A 19,199-nucleotide genomic window follows, 5' to 3' on the forward strand; every position below is an offset into this window, starting at 1 on the left:
TCCACACACGAGACAGCAACTGGAAGTCATTCACTGGTCATGACCCACTACTGTCAGCTTGTTTTCATTTGACAAATATCACATACCCCTTTCAGCTAATTTGACAGCCAGGACCGGTTAGATGAAAGTTGATTTGACATTGTAAGCAGGGAGACTCATTCTTACCTCATAATTAAATCAACCATGACTTAGTATTCAGCATGTGAGAATAGCCCAGCTCCATCAGACAAAAGAAAACTGTCTATAGTCTTAACCCACAAGAATATTGGACCAAACATTCCCTCCAAAAGTTTAATACTCGAAACTCACAATTGCCATAGTCATCACACACTACAATAGGGCTTTTTCCACCCAACTCCATGGTAACCCTCTTCAAGTTGGACTCTGCTGCAGCGGCCATCACACGTCGACCCACAACCGTTGAGCCAGTAAATGCTATCTGTGCATGGGACAAAAACTGCTCTCACCAACAAAATATGACCTCAACATGGACACTACAGAATGCCATCATTCTGGGTTTCTTTGGTGTATAAATATTTTTATTAATCTTTTCCACTCAACTTTTTTTTTTCCTTTATATGATTTTTACTCAGCTTAAGAAAGTCTTTTTTCCTTTATATGATTTTTACTCAGCTTAAGAAAGTCATTTTGAACTGGATATGATTTTTACTCAGCTTAAGAAAGACTTTTTGAACCGGAAGTTTCATATGTAGTTTTAACCACAACAACTGTTATTATTATTTTTTTTTATTATTTGCTACCTTCAGATGACTATATTCAACTTACAAGACTTTACACACACAGACTACATTATTCATTTCACTAATAGGGTGCTCTACTGAACTGAGTAAAACTGTCTGGCAATAGCATTAAAATAGTCCTCTGCTATATGAGTTAAATAACACCACTACTAGACAATCCTTCTCTCTCTTTCTTTCTCTCTCTCTCTAAAAAAAAAAAAAAAAAAACCTAGTCATGACAGTATTCTGAGTAGCATTGTAGTCTACACTGCACCTGTTTCTTACTGATTTATTACAGGGTTAGCCTTGGCCTCAAAAAAAGTGTAGCCAATTTTTTCAAAGGACTCCATGCCTATGTGACGATCCGATTTTCTGATTTTCAATTACTGGTATTTTACATAACAACATGCAACAGCTGTTTACTTATATTTAAACTATAAACTCTTACTTTTTCTATTTCAGGCGTTTTGTCTGCGGCCACCCTTTGCGGGATTAGGGCGTCGGGCTATAGATAGATAGATAGTTCTTGTTTTTCATTCTACATCATATTGCATTATATAAATAATATTTTCTACTTTCAGGTTTGGCAAGCTCTATCTATCCAGCATCACAAAAATCTAAAATGAAAAACAAAGATTCACGTATAGATATAATCTATATTCTTAGTCTTCATTTTTCATGTTAGAACAATATATTCAATTCCACTTTATCATTTTTACCATTTACCGGTAAGTTGTCTTGTACCCATACTATGTACACCTAAAACCGATATATATATGTATATGTAACCAGTACCATTGATGAAATCAGCACACTTCTCTAAACTGCTGACTTAAGCTAAGGTTCCCACGCCCGCTGCTCGCTGTGAGTCAGCATGGGGCTAGCCATCTAACAGATCACAGGTATGGAAGTTCTCTCTGGAATAAACCTCCATTATACGTCACCTCAGATCTCTGAAATAAACCTGAGTGGGGAGTATGGGGCCATTGAAACTATTTTTTTCTTTTTTTCTTTTTTTTTAATTTTTTTTATTTATTTATTTTTTTTAGTAGGTATGGAGATTGGTACCCCCTGGCACTCCCTTATGGCCGATGGGTAAAATATAAAGTCTCCAATCTTTATACCACTTTCAAGTTTGATAGGAGCATTACTGGTATTTAATAAGTACAGTACAGGTAACACAAGTTATCCTCCAACACAGCACACAACGCCGACTCATAAGTTAAACCATTCACACAACACGTCTCTGGTAATGTTAGTACATTCACTCCAGCTGTCGCACCTACAACACGAACAGAGACTTTGGTAAACTCATGTGGCAACAAAGTTGTGCAATGATTTGTTACTGCATGCTTCGTCTCTGCGTGTTCTAGAACATCATTCAAAGTTTGTGAGGTAGGTAACTGAGACGTGTCTGAGTCGGCTAGAGTGCTGTCATTTGAGGGGTTATCATGATTTACTGTTGAGTGATTAGAGGGTGTATCAGTAGCAGTTGGTGAATTTACTTCAACGCTCCCAGGAAATGGTGGATTTATTACTTTACTCTCAGAGAATGAGGAGCATTCACCTGTACTCTCAGGTAGTGGTGAGGATAGTGGGGACTGAATGACTGAGTTAATATGGGAAAGGACAGGACGTGGATAAGCCATGCCATATACTGGAAAGCCATAAATGTCTATACTAGTAGAAGACGGAATTAGAGCTATGTTGTATTCTGCCATGGTGGGTAAGCCTAGAAGGGCATCTGCTGGATATTTGAGGTCATTTGTAACATGAAATGTCACTTAAACAGATTAAAAATTCTAAAATCAAATTAAAAACTCTGAAAACTATTGCCTAAATTTATTTTTTATCGCAAATAACGAGACTGGCGATCAGCAACGTGATCCTCGCATTATCCTTATTACGCCACGATATTCTCTTTCACGTTATTCATTTTTATTTTAGTACCAACACAGTTTGCATCAACAACATACAAGAGGATGCTGATGTGTAATGTGCAGAATAAATTGCTGAGTAAGCGGTACTGCATTATATCCAAAGCCATGTTGAATATGACCTATAGTCAGATTAAAATTAAACATATCATAAGAGCAAAAGGGGCTAGGTTTATAATAAATTACAAACAGACTGCCTATCAAATTTCTACTGTTACATACAAAGATGATTTGTCAGCTTCTCCCAGTTTACTGGACCAACTGTGAAGAAAAAAAATATTACTCTGGAGCACATTCCTGAGATAATGTCCAAATGGACTGCATGTACAGCTCCACAGCCAATTCATATGTGTAAATGCAGGCTGCAACAATACACTCCTTCAGCAACCACATGATATATAATATTCTTAACTATAATCTTATTAATTTAATTTGGCCTTGATTTTTTTCCCTTTTCTACCTATTTCCCATAGCTCATTGGCAGAATATCACAATACTGTTGTTCTACTTTCTTTCCAGAGCACCTCTTCATGACTGGCATCATATGCTAGTGTAAATTCCCTTTCTACAACCCAGTAATCAATATGAAGAGATAGTAATTTCAGGCCAAGTTAAAGCAAAATGGGCATACAATACACTTTCAATCATCAGATACTGTCTTTCTTCCAGTATATATTTAAACAGTATATTATTTCACTGTCTTAAGAGATAAGTGAATCCAGACACATAAGCAATAAGATGGAGGCAAAACTGACCATGAGGCAGGAGTTATATGTGGGGTTGAAGACTGACTGACTGATTAGTGTTACTGATCTTTAATGGGGTTGAAGCACTTGACAAGAGGAGAAGGAATACAGTACTTCTGTTGGGATATGTGGGAAAGGAGGTGGCACTAAAGGCACAGTAAGATTTAAAGAGGTTAAAGTGACATAAACAAAAAATGATGCTTGAGAAGAACAGTAAGAGGGGATGGTAAAACAGCAATGTATGATATTAAATACAACAGCAAACATGTTGAATTCACAGCTACCATTATTGCTTAACAGTGCATGTAATGACTTTACACTGTACGTATCTCACTCAGTAAACGGGAATTCATGGACCTATCTATCAATCTATTGCCAGACACGTTAATCCCATAAGGGGTGGCCACAAACAAATAGCCTCCATGTCACCCTGTCCTTTGCCATTTCACTGCCCTGCTCCCAGCTCACACCTTCCTCTTTCATATACCTCTCCACTCCATCCCTCCATCTCATCCTTGGCCTCCCTTTCCCTCTCCCCCCCCTCCACCTCACTCACATACACTCTCCTTGTCAGTCTCTCACTCTCCATCCTCTCCACATGCCAAACAACCTCAGTGTGTTTCTCCTTACGCATCCTATCACATCCACATCCACACCACAAAGTTCCTTTGCTTTCTTATTTGTCAGTCTCTCTCTCCACGTGACTCCACATGCTCCTAACTCATTTCCACTGTTCTCACTCTTGACTTCTGTCCCTCCAACAAGGTCCAAGCTTCACTTCCATTTGTTAGAGTTGGTATCACATTACTGTTATGTAGTAGGCTAACTTTTTCATTTCCATGCTCACTTCCCTGTTTCTCATCACTGCTTTCAAGGACCCAGCAACCTTTCTTCCTTGCTGTACCCTTTTAAGCACTTCACCCTCTAAACATCCATCCTTACTCATCACACTACCCAAGTACTTAAACACACTCGCATTTTCCATTTCCTCCCCATCCAACCTCACTGTACATTCACTGACTTCACTTCTCTTGATGACGATAACTTTACTCTTCCTTACAGTCACCTTTAGATTCCGTTTCTTACACACCCTCCCAAACTCATCCACCAAGGCTTGCAGCTCCCATTTGTCTTCACTTAACAACATGGATGTGTGTGTGTGTTTGAGTTTTACACCAGGTTCCCCTTTTTTGGATAAGGGCTAAGGCGTTGCCCCTGGGTAGAGGACTTTGGTTTGGAGCGTGTAGCATTTTATGACCGGATGCCCTTCCTGATGTCTACCAATGACTCTTGGGTGGATTCGATCCTCCGACCCTTCTGTCAGAGCGGAGCGCTTTAACCAACTGAGCCACAGCTGCTATAATGTTTAAATGAATATGATAACAGCCAGTCCCACAGTGACCTCTGCAGGGGGTAGAGATCTGAGGCTAGGTTATCACAATCAAGAATAATTATGTACAAGTATGTGACTTTTTTTTAATGTTTTATCTTTTCTTGTCCCATTTGCAGCATATGGATCCAAGGCTAGGCCATTCAGTTCACACCTTAAAGGAAAGACTGACTAGTCACTCATACCTGAGACACAATTATGTGAGTAATAAACCTTAACTACCCCACTAGACCAACAGGTAATCCATCTACTTGCCATATGCTTACCACCTAACATGTTAAATGGTTTTCTGGGTTAAGGAAACCAATTGCCTTGTCACTACATGCAGAGTCCCCTTAGAATAACTCTACACTGACTCAGTGGATGGTGGGGGGTCCCCACCTACTTTGTGTAAAATTTTACTCTTTAAAAACATGCACACACACTGTACCTTATCGATGTCCTTGTGCTGGGAGACAGCCTGGCCTGCTACATTCCCATACCCAGGCACCACATTGATCACACCAGGAGGAAACCCAGCCTGTCAGAAACCATATTGTACTACCAGTCTTGAGATTCTGTTTGCTATTTATGGATCCTACACACCTAAATTATGAGAAGGAAATAAGGATACAGTGATAACTTCCACAGTTGCACTAAAACAGGCTAAACTATAATCCAAGTACAGTACAGTATACCTTCATACAGCTTTACCAGCATTTCACACCATGACTGCATCCTTGTGTACTAAGCAACAGTAGTCACACCAGACATATCAGTAACTCAATACACTATCATCATTTTCCTTACCAGGGGTGGATCCAGGAATTTTCGGTGGGGGGGTCTGATTTGCTGATTCAACCAAAAACTTGACGCGACATACTGATATTTCAATGTTGAAATTGCTTCTTTATTCAATGACGCATGGCCGGTGGGGGGGGATGCATCCCCCCCCCCTGGATCCATCCCTGTTCCTTACCCTATTTCTAAATAAATGGGCCAGAAAGAGGAAAAGAAATGTACTAAAATTTTGAAAACTATCTGCAGCATGCCTGGGAAATGGATCATACATCCTGTTACTCATTATTCAAGCGTATAATACTCACAATTCCATCTTGAAAGCAGCAATCCACATTAAATCATACAAAAACAAAACATTTTCATCTTCTTCACTATAATGAATTTATTTTGTTTCAATCAGACTACCACTAAATTATAAGCTTAAGAGAGACATCCTGTAGTGAACATGTTAGACACAAATTCCACTGATATCTCTGCTATGATAGATTTCCTCTTAGCTGAGGGAAATAATGTGATTGACAGCAAGATGAAAGTAAAACATGTCATCATACTAAAAGGAGTCAAGTGCAAAAGACCATGAGTTATGCAGTAGTGTATGCCAATGCAAGGTCAGTGATTACCACCACCATCCACAATATCTTCATGCATAATGGTACAGTACCATTAAAGATTTACAATAATTCACCAAGCCTCAAGGGAGTAGACTGTAGCACCAGCCAAGCACAGCAGTACTCCCAAGGTGGACAGAATGCTGATGACACGGAGAGGTGTAGCTCCCATTTCATCAGCCCTTGGGACTAGTTCCTGACCATCCCTCTTTGCTGAACCTTTTCAGTGTTTCAGTAACAGAGAGAGAGTAGGCCAGCATACTCTCCAATATGAGGGGGGGGGGGCACCAACCACCCCTCTCCTGGTGACGACCAAGCAAGATGCCTTGAACCATTGTCTGACTCACTTCTTCATTTCTGCAACATATGTAGCCTTTCCTCTAACTTTCTCTCTGTTGAGCACTACATCTTCTCTAAACCTCACCTTCTCTTCCTAACTGAGACTCAGCTATCCGCGGCAACTGATAGCCAAGCCTTCTCTGTATCCTCCTACTTTCTCTATACTCATTTCAAAGCCAAGGATGGCTGTTGTGTATATGTACACAACAACTTATCTTGCTTTGGTGTTCCTGAACTTGATTCTTCTGAATGCTTGACTCTCTGGCCTCAGCTTTCTTGTCATTCTCTGACTATAAATATATCTGCACTGTTTACTTATCCCTGAATTCTACTGAATATGAAAAATTCTTCGACTATCTTACGTCCATGATGGAACACATCTCATCTATTTCTCCTTTCTCTGAAATCCCCATTTTAGGAGATTTCAGTGTTTACCACCACCTTTGGCTCTCCTCTCCTTTCACTGATCAACCTGGAGAACAAGCCTAGATCTTTTCTATCCTTAATGACTTAGAGCAGCTTGTGCAGCATCCTACCCGTATCCCTGATCATCCTGGAGAGAGTTCCAATATACTTGACCTCTTCAATACAACTAATCCTTCTGCTTACATTGTTAATCTTGCCGCTCTGTTGGGTGACCACAACCCTATCACCTTAAATCTGTCCTATCACTCCAGTACAGCCTGTGGACCCTCCAAAGAAATGTCTGTTGTGGCACTCTGGAGCTGTTGATTTGGAGGCCCTCAGGCAGTACTTCTTTGATTTTCCCTGGAATGATTATTGTCCATGGCTGAGAGCCATCTGGGTGTGCCATGTGCATTATGGAGGTTATTCTCTTGGGCATGGAAGCATACATTCCATTCTCATATCTTCTGACTAATGCAAAGAAACCCTGGTTTAATCAAGCTTGTTCTAATGCTGTCCACAACACACACAAGGTACTGGAGCCAACCCACCCCTAAATCTCATTTTTTTTATGTTTCTGCCCAGAATCATGCTAAGTCTGTTCTTTGCTGTGCTAAAAATAATTTCATCTGTACTAAATGTTCTGAACTCTCCAACTTGAATTCTTCCAGCTCCTTCAAGCACCTTGCCAAAAACCTTTCTAACAACTTTGCCTCATCATTCTTCCCTCCTCTTTTCCACTCTGATGACAATGCAGCTATTTTTTCTACTGATACAGGAGATCACTTCACTCAGACTTTCTCCTCCAATTCCACCTTAGATGATTCAGTTGCTGTTCCTCCATCACTTCCCCCAAGACCTCCTCTTGGCTGACATTAAAATTTCTTCAACTGAAGAATTTTCTGCCATTACTGGCCTCAATACTAACAAGGCATATGGGCATGATGGGGTCCCTCCTGCTGCTCTCAAGAACTGTGCTTACACCCTGCTTAGGTAAACTCTTTTGCCTTTGTCTATCAACTTGTACCTTTCCTTCTTGCTGGAAGTGTGCTCTCATTCAGCCAGTACCAAAGAAAGGTGGCCATTCCCAACCCTCTATCACTCAATTGCTTAAACATCCTGTATCTCAAAAGTTTTCAAGTCAATTCTTTGAAAAGTAAACAAATAAATAAAATAAAGCATCTTTCCTATCACAACCTTTCTGAACATCAGTACGGGTTCCATCAGGGACGCGAAATTCTCACCTACCTTTCAGACTCCTGGTCATCTTCCTATTGGGACTTTGGCGAAAGCTTTGCCATTCCACTTGACATCTCAAAGGCTTTCGATCAAGTCTGGCATAAATCTTTAATTTCCAAACTACCCTCTTACAGTTTCTATCCTTCTATATGTGCCTTCCTCTCTAGCTTCCTTTCTGGTCGTTCTAAAGCTGCTGTTGTAGACAGCCACTGTTCTCCTAGATCTATCAACAGTGGCGATCCTCAGGGCTCTATCCTATCGCCAACTCTCTTCCTTTAATTCATCAATGACTTTCTAAGCTGTACATCTAACCCTATCCACTCATACACTGATGATTCCACCCTTCACCTTTCCATTTGCTTCCTGGAGCGTCCATCTCAGCAGTTACTTCAAGAAACAAGGGATGAGGCTATGGCACATCTTACGTCAAATTTGGCTCGTATCTCTGATTGGGGTAAAAGTGATCTTGTTGTTTGTAATACGTCAAAAACTCAGTTCTTACACCTATCAACCTGTCAAAATCTTCCACAGGAGTACCCTTTAATGTTTAATAATATCCATCTCAATCCTGCATCATCTTCAAACATATTCAGGGCTTCATTCTCTCGAGATTTATCTTGGAAAGATCATATTACATCTCTTGTAAAATCTGCTTCCAAGGGACTAGGTGTGCTAAGCCGTCTCCGTACCTTCTTTACCCCTACATGGTCGTTGACTTTATACACAAGTTTTATTTGCCTGTGTAGAGTACAACTCTCATGTGTGAGGAGGCTCCCCACATAACAGCTCTTCTCAACATGGTGGTGTCAAGGGCTTTTCATCTCATTAATTTTCCTCCTCTTACAGGCTCCCTTCAAACTCTGTCTCTTCACTGCACTGCTGCATCTTTATCTCTTTTTTATTGCTACTTCAATGGTCACTGCTTCTCTGAACTGTCTGCTTGCACCTCTTCACCACTACAACGGGTGAATAGCACCCGTCTAGTATCAAACTCTCATCCCTTTTCTGTCCAACTCTCTAATGCAAGAGTTAACGATTACTCCCAGTCCTTCATTTATGCAACAGGTCAATTCTGGACTGTCTCCCTCTGTCTGTATTTCCTACTTCCTATGATCTCCAGTCTTTCAAATGCAGTGTGTCTAGGCATCTCAATATGAACCGATCTTAACTTTGGCTCTCTTCGTTTCGTTTCGTTTTTAAAGGCTCCAACATGCTTGCATGTGTCGGCCTTGGTCACCTAATGGCGGCTCTCCACGCTGCACGATCCATTGCAGCCTCCCTGTTCAGTCCCTTAACCCTTAGGTCACACTTAATGACCTCGTCCCATGTCTTTCTCGGTCTACCCCTCATAGCCCCACCCCCAATATTAACACTTCTCACCTTCCTCACCCAATTATCATCCCCCATCCTCTCCACATGTCCAAACCACCTCAATCTACCTCTCCTCATCACAACACCAATACACTCCAGTCCCATCCTACCTCTCAACTCTTCCATTGTAAACCCAGCCCCTCCAGGCCTTGGACGCAGGGACGCACTGCACATCCACCTAATCATTGTCATTTCTGTACGTCTGAGCTGGCGAATGTCTTCCTCCTTCACTGCCCAGGTCTCACTGCCATACAGCATTACACTCCTAACACACGCTGCATACAAAGACCCCTTAGCACGTAGTGAGAGCCCCCTCAATGTCAGGAGAGGCAAGAGCTCCCTGAACTTCTTCCAACCACTTCTCACCCTAGCCACAGAGCTAGCTCCAGCCCCACCTCCAGCACACAACATGTCTCCTAAATAACAAAACTCTTCCACACACTCAAGAGATTCACCAGCAAGTTCAATCCTTTCACGTCTGACGATCTCCACCTGCTCACCCCGGCACGCCGTACACATAAAATCAGCATTATCTCGCAGTCTACCTCTGATACCACTACATCTCTTATCTTGTGTATTGTTTTTGCATTTTCTTAAAGGAACGGTTTGTGGGCTCCGGCCTTTGGTTGCTTCTTCCTTGCATTAAAAAAAAAGAAAATAAAAAGTGCAAACATGACACAGCAACTTTGCTGCGTCTTTACAGCTATGGCAAATGGTGACTCAATAATAGTTACAACACGCCTCAGATTATTACCAGCTAATCCTACCACTGGGATAAGCATCATCCATAACTACATACGTATAAGCAAAAGTCATTACCTCCACTATTTCCCTCCAAACCTAAAAAAACAAGACATAAAAACCTCTGTTCTCCCACAAAAAGAAAGTATTGTGTAGATGATAGTACTGTTCATTTCAAAATTAACTTTACAGTTTCCTATACCTCCTTAATTATTTAACATCCCCAGCCTAATTCCCACCTTAGGGATAATAAACACACACACACACGACAAAGAGATCGTCCAGTCTAAAAACTTAAACGAGTTTAAAGCTAAATTTGACTTACTGAGAAACAGCGACGGAAACCCACGGGCATAGCATATTTCGTGTATATCACAATTAGGTATATTAGGTAAACACATAAGTACAGTGTTTGGAACGACTTAGACGAAAAGGTGATGCAGGAGAAAAACATTCATGTGTGTAAAGGTAGACTTGATAAATGTGGATATGGAGACAGGACAACATGAGCATTGCTCAATTCCTGTATACTACAAATAGGTAAATACACACACACACACACACACATATATAGCCTATATTGTATGTTCCCAGAGAAATGTGTCACATAATCATTTACAGATCATTCAAGCTTTCTAATCTTTCACTCCATTTTACAAGTAAAATCTTTACCACATACTGATTACCCCTTTGGTAGATGTATTTCATGCACACCTGTGGGACAGTCGCCAAATTTCCATAATAAAAAGGGGTGCAACCCTTGTCATGAGCACCTCCATACATTCATCATTCATCTGCTTCGGTCCAGTCTCTTGTGCAACCAAGACTCCTCTCACACTCAAACCTGTTCATATACAGACTATTTCATAATTACTACACCAAATAAGCACACCATCTTCTACTTTTTTTTTTTTTTTTTTTTTTAATGGATGAATGAATTTTTTGTCTTATCCTATTCAGTCTATGCAACTCACACATACTGAAATACATTCCTTTATAGCCCAATTTCCACTGCGATCACTCTTGGTACTTCACACCCCTGCCATATCATTTTCATACCCAAGCATTAGAGCAGGCATTACCACACCTTCATGCAATCTTCCAGCCTTCATAGTAAGTCATGTTTTGTATTAAGATTTTCACAGCAATGGCCAACCATCTTCCCTGTGTCACTCTACTCTCCACTTCCTTTATCAACTTCGATTATTTTCTATTTCTGCATCAAACTACTTCAAACTATTTCATTAATCCACCTCTCTCCACTGACAACCAAATCACACTTAGACCTCTTTCAACAACCAAAATTTATCTACAACTATTGTCCTTTCTAGTAAACAGTAGGCTCTACTCTGGTACTTGTAAAAAAAAATTAAAAAGCTTTTAAGAAATACTACCCCTAATAATAACCACCGATCCTGTTTTGTATACAGTGTGCATTGATAATGAGGGTTGATGTTTTGACAATGATCTGCCATTCAAAGTTATGAATGAAAGTCAAAATAACACACGCTGGAAAAGTTAAAAGTAAAATAACACCGGCAACTAGTTGTATGCAATAATGTAATGTTACCAATTCATACTTCAGGTGTTCCATCTTATCAATTACTTCATCACAATGACCTGTCCACAGTACTGTTTATCCTTCGTTTTTATTATCAAGTTACTGTACTGATGTTAAAATAGCACAAGATTCAGCAATCAAGACTGACCTTAACTTCATCGGATCATAAGGATATCCCATTGTTCAATAGGAAACAGAGCAATGATGACAATGGATGATGATCACAACAATGAAGATGACAGATGATGATGACACTGACAATGATGATGACAAATGATGATGATCACAATGATTATGACAGATGATACTGTTCTCACCTCCTTGCTGAGAGCTGCAACATAAAGGGCACTGAGTGGAGTAAGTTCAGCTGGCTTGAGTACAATAGTGCATCCAGCAGCAAGGGCAGGACCCCACTTCCATGCCAACATCATGAGTGGATAGTTCCATGGAATGATCTGTCCAACAACACCCACTGGCTCCTTCCTCGTCATGCATATAAACTCCCCATCTGAAGCACAGTTATAACGCATGAATGAAAGACTGTATGATATGATAAGGTAGAAGGCTTGAAGACACTCTAGACAAAATGACAGGCAGAAACTTGCAGAGGATAGCCAAATTAACCACATACATGAACTCCACTTGAAGCACAACAGTAATACAGTATGAAATGGGATAGGTAAGTCAATGGCTGGAATATCTGATGAGTAAGACAAAACAACAGGCAGTACTACCACAGGATTATCAGACAAATCACAACCATGCACTTTCCACCTGAAGCAGAGATACAGCACAGGATATGATGGTATGAGACAATGAGGTTGAGCCCTGGAATTTGATGGGTTGTAGACAATGACAAGCAGATGCACAAAAATATCAAATAAATCAGACCAACTAAATCATACATACGAACTCTCCATCTGAAAGAGAGGTGAGGCACACAATGGAAAGATGGTGTGGGATGAGGAGGGAACAGGCTGGAAGACTAGATAAGCGTTGCGTACAAAATGACAGGATGTACTGTACTTATGCACAATGACCAAACAAATCACACACATGAACTCTCCGGCCAAAGCAGTCACTGCAAAGGATGTACCAGATTGATGGGATGAGGAGGTAGTGACAAGGAGATACTTGCATTGTGTACCTTCCTCATCACTTGAACCAGCTCAGCATCTTAGGAATTGGCATGACATGGCACAGTCCACATATTCACACACATGACTGGGTGCTTATGATGGTAATCTGCACTATCAACTGCTGTAAATATGATCTGGAGCAGTTGGAGGATGTGGAAAGTATGTGCAAGACATTGACAGAAGAAATCTGTGCAGCATGTGAACTGATGTGTGGGGTGAAGAGATGACAAAAGGGGGTGCAAGGAACAGCATGGAGGCATGAAGAGGTGAGACAGGTTGTGACGTGAAAGAAGAAACACATAGTATGTGGATGAGGAACAGGGACGTGGAGGAAATTGAGAGTCAGAAGAGACAGTTATCTGTAGAGTGGGAGAGAGAAGTGAAAAGATTAGTAGGAGAGAGTAAGAAGAGAGTGGATAAGGAATTTGGAAGGAATTTGAGTGTAAAGTGAGATGAATGTATGAAAATGTTCTGGGAAGAGGTAAAGAGAGTTAGACAGGGTGATAAAGGAGTAAGTCAGGGTGTGAAAGATGAAAATGCTAGATTGCTGGTGGAGAAGGGAGAAAAAGTGAGCGGATGGGTAGAACACTTTAAGGAATTGTTAAACAGAAAATGAAAGTAACGCTAATGTAAGTGGCTGGGGAATGGCTGGGAGAAGGAGGAAGGTGAGAAGAGAGGAAGAAATCAGTAGGATGGAAGTAGTGGCAGTAATGAAGAAAGTCAAACTGAGGAAAGCCCCAGGAATTGATGGAGTGTGTGGCAAAATGCTGAAGCATGGGTGAGAGATAGCAGTAAAATGGATATGGTAGATGTGCAGATTGGCCTGGGAGGAAGGCAGAGTCCCAGAGGATTGGAAGTCAGGTATAATTATTCCCCTATACAACGAAAAAGGGGAAAAAGAGGTGTGTGGTAATCATAGGGGCACTTGTCTTCTTAGCGTAACTGGAAAAGTATATGGTAGGATACTTATTGACGGAGTTTGGAAATAACAAAGGAATTAGCTGGAGAAGAACAGGGAGTTTTTAAGAAGGGAACAGGTTGTGTAGATCAGATATTCATTCTTAGGTCTAAAGGGAAAGAAGTTGTATGCAGCCTTCATATGACAGGGTGGGACAAGGAATAAGGAAAGTATTAAAAATATATGGAGTAAATGGGAAGTTGATGAATGCCATGAAGATTATGTATGAGGGGCATAAGGCTGCAATGCATATGGATAATGGGCTGAGTGAATTTTTCTATTTGAATGTTGGATAGAAACAGGGATGTGTCTGGGTTGACTGCCGAAATGTTGAAAGCCTCAGGAGATTTAGGAGTGAGGTTAGTCGCTGACCTGAGAAATACGATTACATGTGAGTGTGTTGTCCCAGATGATTGGCTGAAGAGTGTAACTGTAAATGTGTACAATGGGAATGGTGATGCCCTGGAAAGAAGAAATTATAGAGGCATAAAAGTTTTAGACCAAATAATGAAGGTAATGGACAGAGTTCTAGAAGGTTGGATTAGAGAGTGAATATTGATGAGATGGAGTATGGGTTTATGCCAGGCAGGGGAACCACTGATGTCATATTCATTGTTTGACAGTTTCTGGAAAAATATATAGCAGGAAAAAAAAGGGAACTACTTTTTGTTGATCTGGAGAAGGCCTTTGACAAAGTCTCTAGAGATGAAGTGGGCAATGAGAAAGTTTGAGATCAAGGAGTGGCTGGTTAGGGTGGTTATAGCCATGTATGTGGGTGCTCGCACCTAGGTAAGGGTGAATGGAAATTTGAGTGATGAGTTATCTGTGTATGTTGGTGTGCACCAGGGGTCAGTCTGAGCCCCTTGTTGATTATCATGATGCCTGAAGCCCTCTCACGTGACTTCAGAAACAGACCTCCGTGGGAGAGGCTGTATGCTGATGATTTGGTGTTGCTAGCAGAGAATGAAAGGGAAGCAGAGGAAAGATTTGGGAAGTGGAGATATGGTATGGAGCACAAGGGCTTAAGAGTATCCATCCATCCATCATCTAATCCTACGTTGCCAAAGGAGGAGCATAGGAGCCCGGGGCTAGGCAAGTTGGACCTGACATTTAAGATAAGAGTAAACAACTAACTCAGTGTCAAATGGCCACCCTTTACGGGATTATGGTGTCTGGCAATAGATAGATAGATAGTGGCCAGCCTCATTCATCCAAGTGGCATAATGTGAGCAATAAACCCCAACTACCCCTTGGATATCAACCTTCACCGGCTCAATCCGATTGGAGTGCCGTAATTACCCACTAAACCACCAGGCACCATAATTTGGCTATATGGTTACCACCCAGCATAGTCAATGGTTTCCTGGTGTAAAGGAATCCATTTGGCTTGTCGTGCAGTGTAGAGTCACCCACAGGCAGAAGAAAGAGTAAAATGAAGGAAAGAAAGACAGAAGAGGGAGTGTAAAGTCATTCACAGGCAGAAGGACAAGGAAAGAATGAAGTAAAGAAAGACAGAAAAGGAAGGAAGGAAAGAAGGGAAGAGGAGAGGAAAGGGCAGATGCAGATAAAACAAGTGATGGAATCTAGGGCTGGTGGCAGTATTGTCAAAGAAGAAGGAGAGTGGCCATGTGCTATTTGCCAAAAGGGCGTGGGAAGTGATTCCATCTTGCACAGTCTGTGATAGACGGGTGCATAAGAAATGTAGTGGTATTAGAGGTACACTGCGAGATAATACTGATTTTATGTGTGCGGTATGTCAGGGAGAGAAGGTGGAGATTGCCAGGCATGAAAGGACTGAACTTGCTGGTGAGCCTTTTCAGTGTGTGGAAGAGTTTTGTTATTTGGGAGATATCTTATGTGCTGGAGGTGAGGCTGGTGCTAGCTTTGTGACTTGAGTGATGAGTGGTTGGAACAAGTTCAGGGAGTTATTGCTTCTCCTGACATTGAGAGGGCTCTCCCTCCATGCCAGGGGATCTTTGTGTGCAGCATGTGTTAGGAGTGTAATGCTATATGGTAGTGAGACCTGGGTAGTAAAGGAAGAGGATATGTGCAGGCTCAAACATAGAGAAATGACAATGATTAGGTGGATGTGCAGTGCATCCCTGAATGAAAGGCCTTGGGGGGCTAAGTTTATGATGGAAGAGTTGATGGGTAGGATGGGACTGGAGAGTATTGGTGTTGTGATAAGGAGAGGTAGACTGAGATGTTTTGGGCATGTGTAAAGGATGGGTGATAATTAGGTGCAGAAAGTGAGGAATGTTAATGTCTTGGGTAGGGCTGCAAGAGGTAAATCGAAAAAGACCTGGGATGAGGTTATTGAGTGTGACTTCAGGTATTAGTCTTAATAGAAAAATTTTAAGGCATCTTTCCTATCACAACCTTCTTTCCGATCGTCAGTATGAGTTCCGTCAGGGACGCTCCACTGGCGATCTTCTCACCTACCTTTCAGACTCCTGGTCATCCTCCTTTCAGGACTTTGGTGAAAGCTTTGCCATTGCGCTTGACATCTCAAAGGCTTTCGATCGAGTCTGGCATAAATCTTTAATTTCCAAACTGCCCTCCTACGGTTTCTATCCTTCTATCTGTGCCTTCATCGCTAGCTTCCTTTCTGGTCGTTCTATAGCCGCTGTTGTAGACGGCCATCGTCCTTCTCCTAGATCTATCAACAGTGGTGTTCCACAGGGCTCTGTCCTATCACCAACTGTCTTCCTTTTATTCATCAATGATCTTCTAAGCCGTACATCTAACCCTATCCACTCATACGCTGATGACTCCACCCTTCACCTTTCCATTCGGTTCCCGCAATGCCCATCTCAACAGTTACTTCAGCAAACAAGGGATGAGGCTATGGCACACCTAATGTCTGACTTGGCTCGTATCTCTGACTGGGGTAAAAATAATATGGTTGTTTTTAATGCATCTAAGACTCAGTTCTTACACCTATCAACCCGACAAAATCTTCCACAGGTATACCCACTAATGTTTAATAATATTCAGCTTAATCCTGCATCATCCTTGAATATGCTTGGGGTTTCATTTACTCGGGACTTATCTTGGAAAGATCATATTACATCTCTTGTAAAATCTGCTTCCAAGAGATTGGGTGTGCTAAGCCGACTCCGCTCTTTCTTTACCCCTGCACAATTGTTGACTCTATACAGGGGTTTTACCTGCCCCTGTGTGGAGTACAACTCTCATGTGTGGGGAGGCTCCCCACATACAGCTCTTCTCAATAGGGTGGAGTCAAAGGCTTTTCGTCTCATTAACTCTCCTCCTCTTACTGACTCCCTTCAACCTCAGTCTCTTCGCCGCACTGTTGCATCTTTATCTCTTTTCTATCGCTACTTTAACGGTCACTGCTCCTCTGAACTGTCTGCTTGCATTCCTCCACCTTTACAACGGGCGCGTAGCACCCGTCTGGCAGCAAACTCTCATCCCTTTTCTGTCCAACTCTCTAATGGAAGAGTTAACCGTTACTCCCAGTCTTTCATTTATGCAACAGGTCAGCTCTGGAACCGTCTCCCTCAGTCTGTATTTCCTGCTGCCTATGATCTCCAGTCTTTCAAACGCAGTGTGTCCAGGCATCTCAAAATGATCGAATCTTGAATTTGGCTCTCTATTGTATTATGTTTTTCTCTTGGAGGGAACTGTTACTGCGGGGGAACTGTTACTGCGGGCTCATGGCCTTTGGTTCCTTCTTCCTTGCAAAAAAAAAAGAATAGGGAAGATGCCACAGATTGAGCAGCATGGAAAGCTGCCATTAGGTGACCAAGGCATGCAAGTATGTTGGAGCCTTCAAGAGACAAAATGAATAGAGCAATCATCTCAATTTTGCACTCAGTTTTTTTCCTCTTCTGCAATGCATCTTAGTAGGTAAAGCATTCTAAGGCCATAACATAGTTACAGTACATACTGTCTGAAGGAAGGCAGTTGCTGAGTGTCAAAACATCTTTTTCTGAATATGGAAGAATGTTAAAAGAAATAAATAAAAAAATGGAGGAGGATTTCAATGATATCCTAAATGGTCAGAAATGCTTGTGATGCCCCATGAAGATTAATCCCACTGCCATCTGCAATTCTGCATACTCATATAACAAAACTGACTAGGAAATACAGACATACAATACATGGCATCCCCCTGAGAGTAGGTCTAGTAATATGGAGTAGAATCATCAGGCATTTTCCATTACCCATCATCTGTGCTAACAGACAGTTTGATGTGTGCACTGGTATGTTTTAATCTGAACATGCTGTACATGGCATATACTGGTATAAAATGGTTGTTGATGTGGCCCAAGGCTTATCTGGAAGTGAACTTGGTGGACTGTAAGACTAAACTGCCCTTTTCCTGCAGTCCACCATCCTCCTTTCCAAGGACACTGAGGTTATGACTTACCACCTAACATGTGATGCAAGTTGCCTTATACCGTATATCCTATGCTAGAGGAGGAGGGGAATATAGCTGGGGCTTTCCGTCACCTCTGATTGATGTCTCCAACGAGTTTATGGAGGAACAAAAAATCTAAATCATACATTCTCTCCATTAACTCTTTCACTGCAGTTGGAACACCATCCATCCATCATCCAATCCTACATTGCCCCATGAGGAGTGTAGGAGCCCAGGGCTGGGCAGTTGGTCCTGACATTTAAGATGAGAGTGATGTTGGAACACTTGGGGTATATATATTATTCAGGCTAACCCCAGAAGGCTTTGTTCAACAAAGAAATTCTAGTAATCTAATGCTTCCTACATTTAAGATGAGAGTGATGTTGGAACACTTGGGGTATATATATTATTCAGGCTAACCCCAGAAGACTTTGTTCAACAAAGAAAATCTAGTAATCTAATGCTTCCAAAACTATGTCAAGTTACTTCTGTCTACTCGTGGTATGTCTAAAAATTTTATTTTGGCTAACATCAAGCACTTCTGTTTACTCAAGAAAAATTCTATGGTAATTCAACATACCACAGGGTACAGTGTTGCCATGTATCTTGTCACACCATCCAGCATAATACCTAATGGTGCCCACACTGTACTCCAGGTCCCCCCGTGACTCCGACATTGGCTTCCCATTGTCCAAGGTGTCCAGAGCTGCCAAGTATTCCAGGTCACGCTCAAGCAGGTCACAAAGCTGGGTGGAGGTAAGTGGCATATATTTTTAACTCGATGAACCAAGGGATATCGTACAAATAGTTTTCTCGCATTTTCTTATTTCTTCCAGCTTGGACTAGACATTTTGAGCT

At 41.5% G+C, this 19,199-nt stretch overlaps 1 protein-coding gene across 3 annotated transcripts in view; it reads right to left on the minus strand.

The window, feature by feature from the left end:
• LOC145404093 (aldehyde dehydrogenase, mitochondrial) overlaps nt 1–19,199 on the minus strand; it is a 118,936-nt gene that overhangs the window by 17,861 nt on the left and 81,876 nt on the right. For all 3 annotated transcript variants that reach the window (XM_080275706.1, XM_080275705.1, XM_080275707.1), the window contains 4 exons: nt 18,922–19,087; nt 12,175–12,365; nt 5,244–5,333; nt 310–439 (listed from right to left, as the gene is read on the minus strand). In XM_080275706.1, the coding sequence (XP_080131832.1) occupies nt 310–439; nt 5,244–5,333; nt 12,175–12,365; nt 18,922–19,087 (577 nt within the window). The remainder of the gene's footprint in view (nt 1–309; nt 440–5,243; nt 5,334–12,174; nt 12,366–18,921; nt 19,088–19,199) is intronic.

This window comes from Coenobita brevimanus, chromosome 62 (genome assembly GCF_032717465.1).
Source record: "Coenobita brevimanus isolate Jiangsu-jjx chromosome 62, ASM3271746v2, whole genome shotgun sequence".
Taxonomy (NCBI): Eukaryota; Metazoa; Arthropoda; class Malacostraca; order Decapoda; family Coenobitidae; genus Coenobita; species Coenobita brevimanus.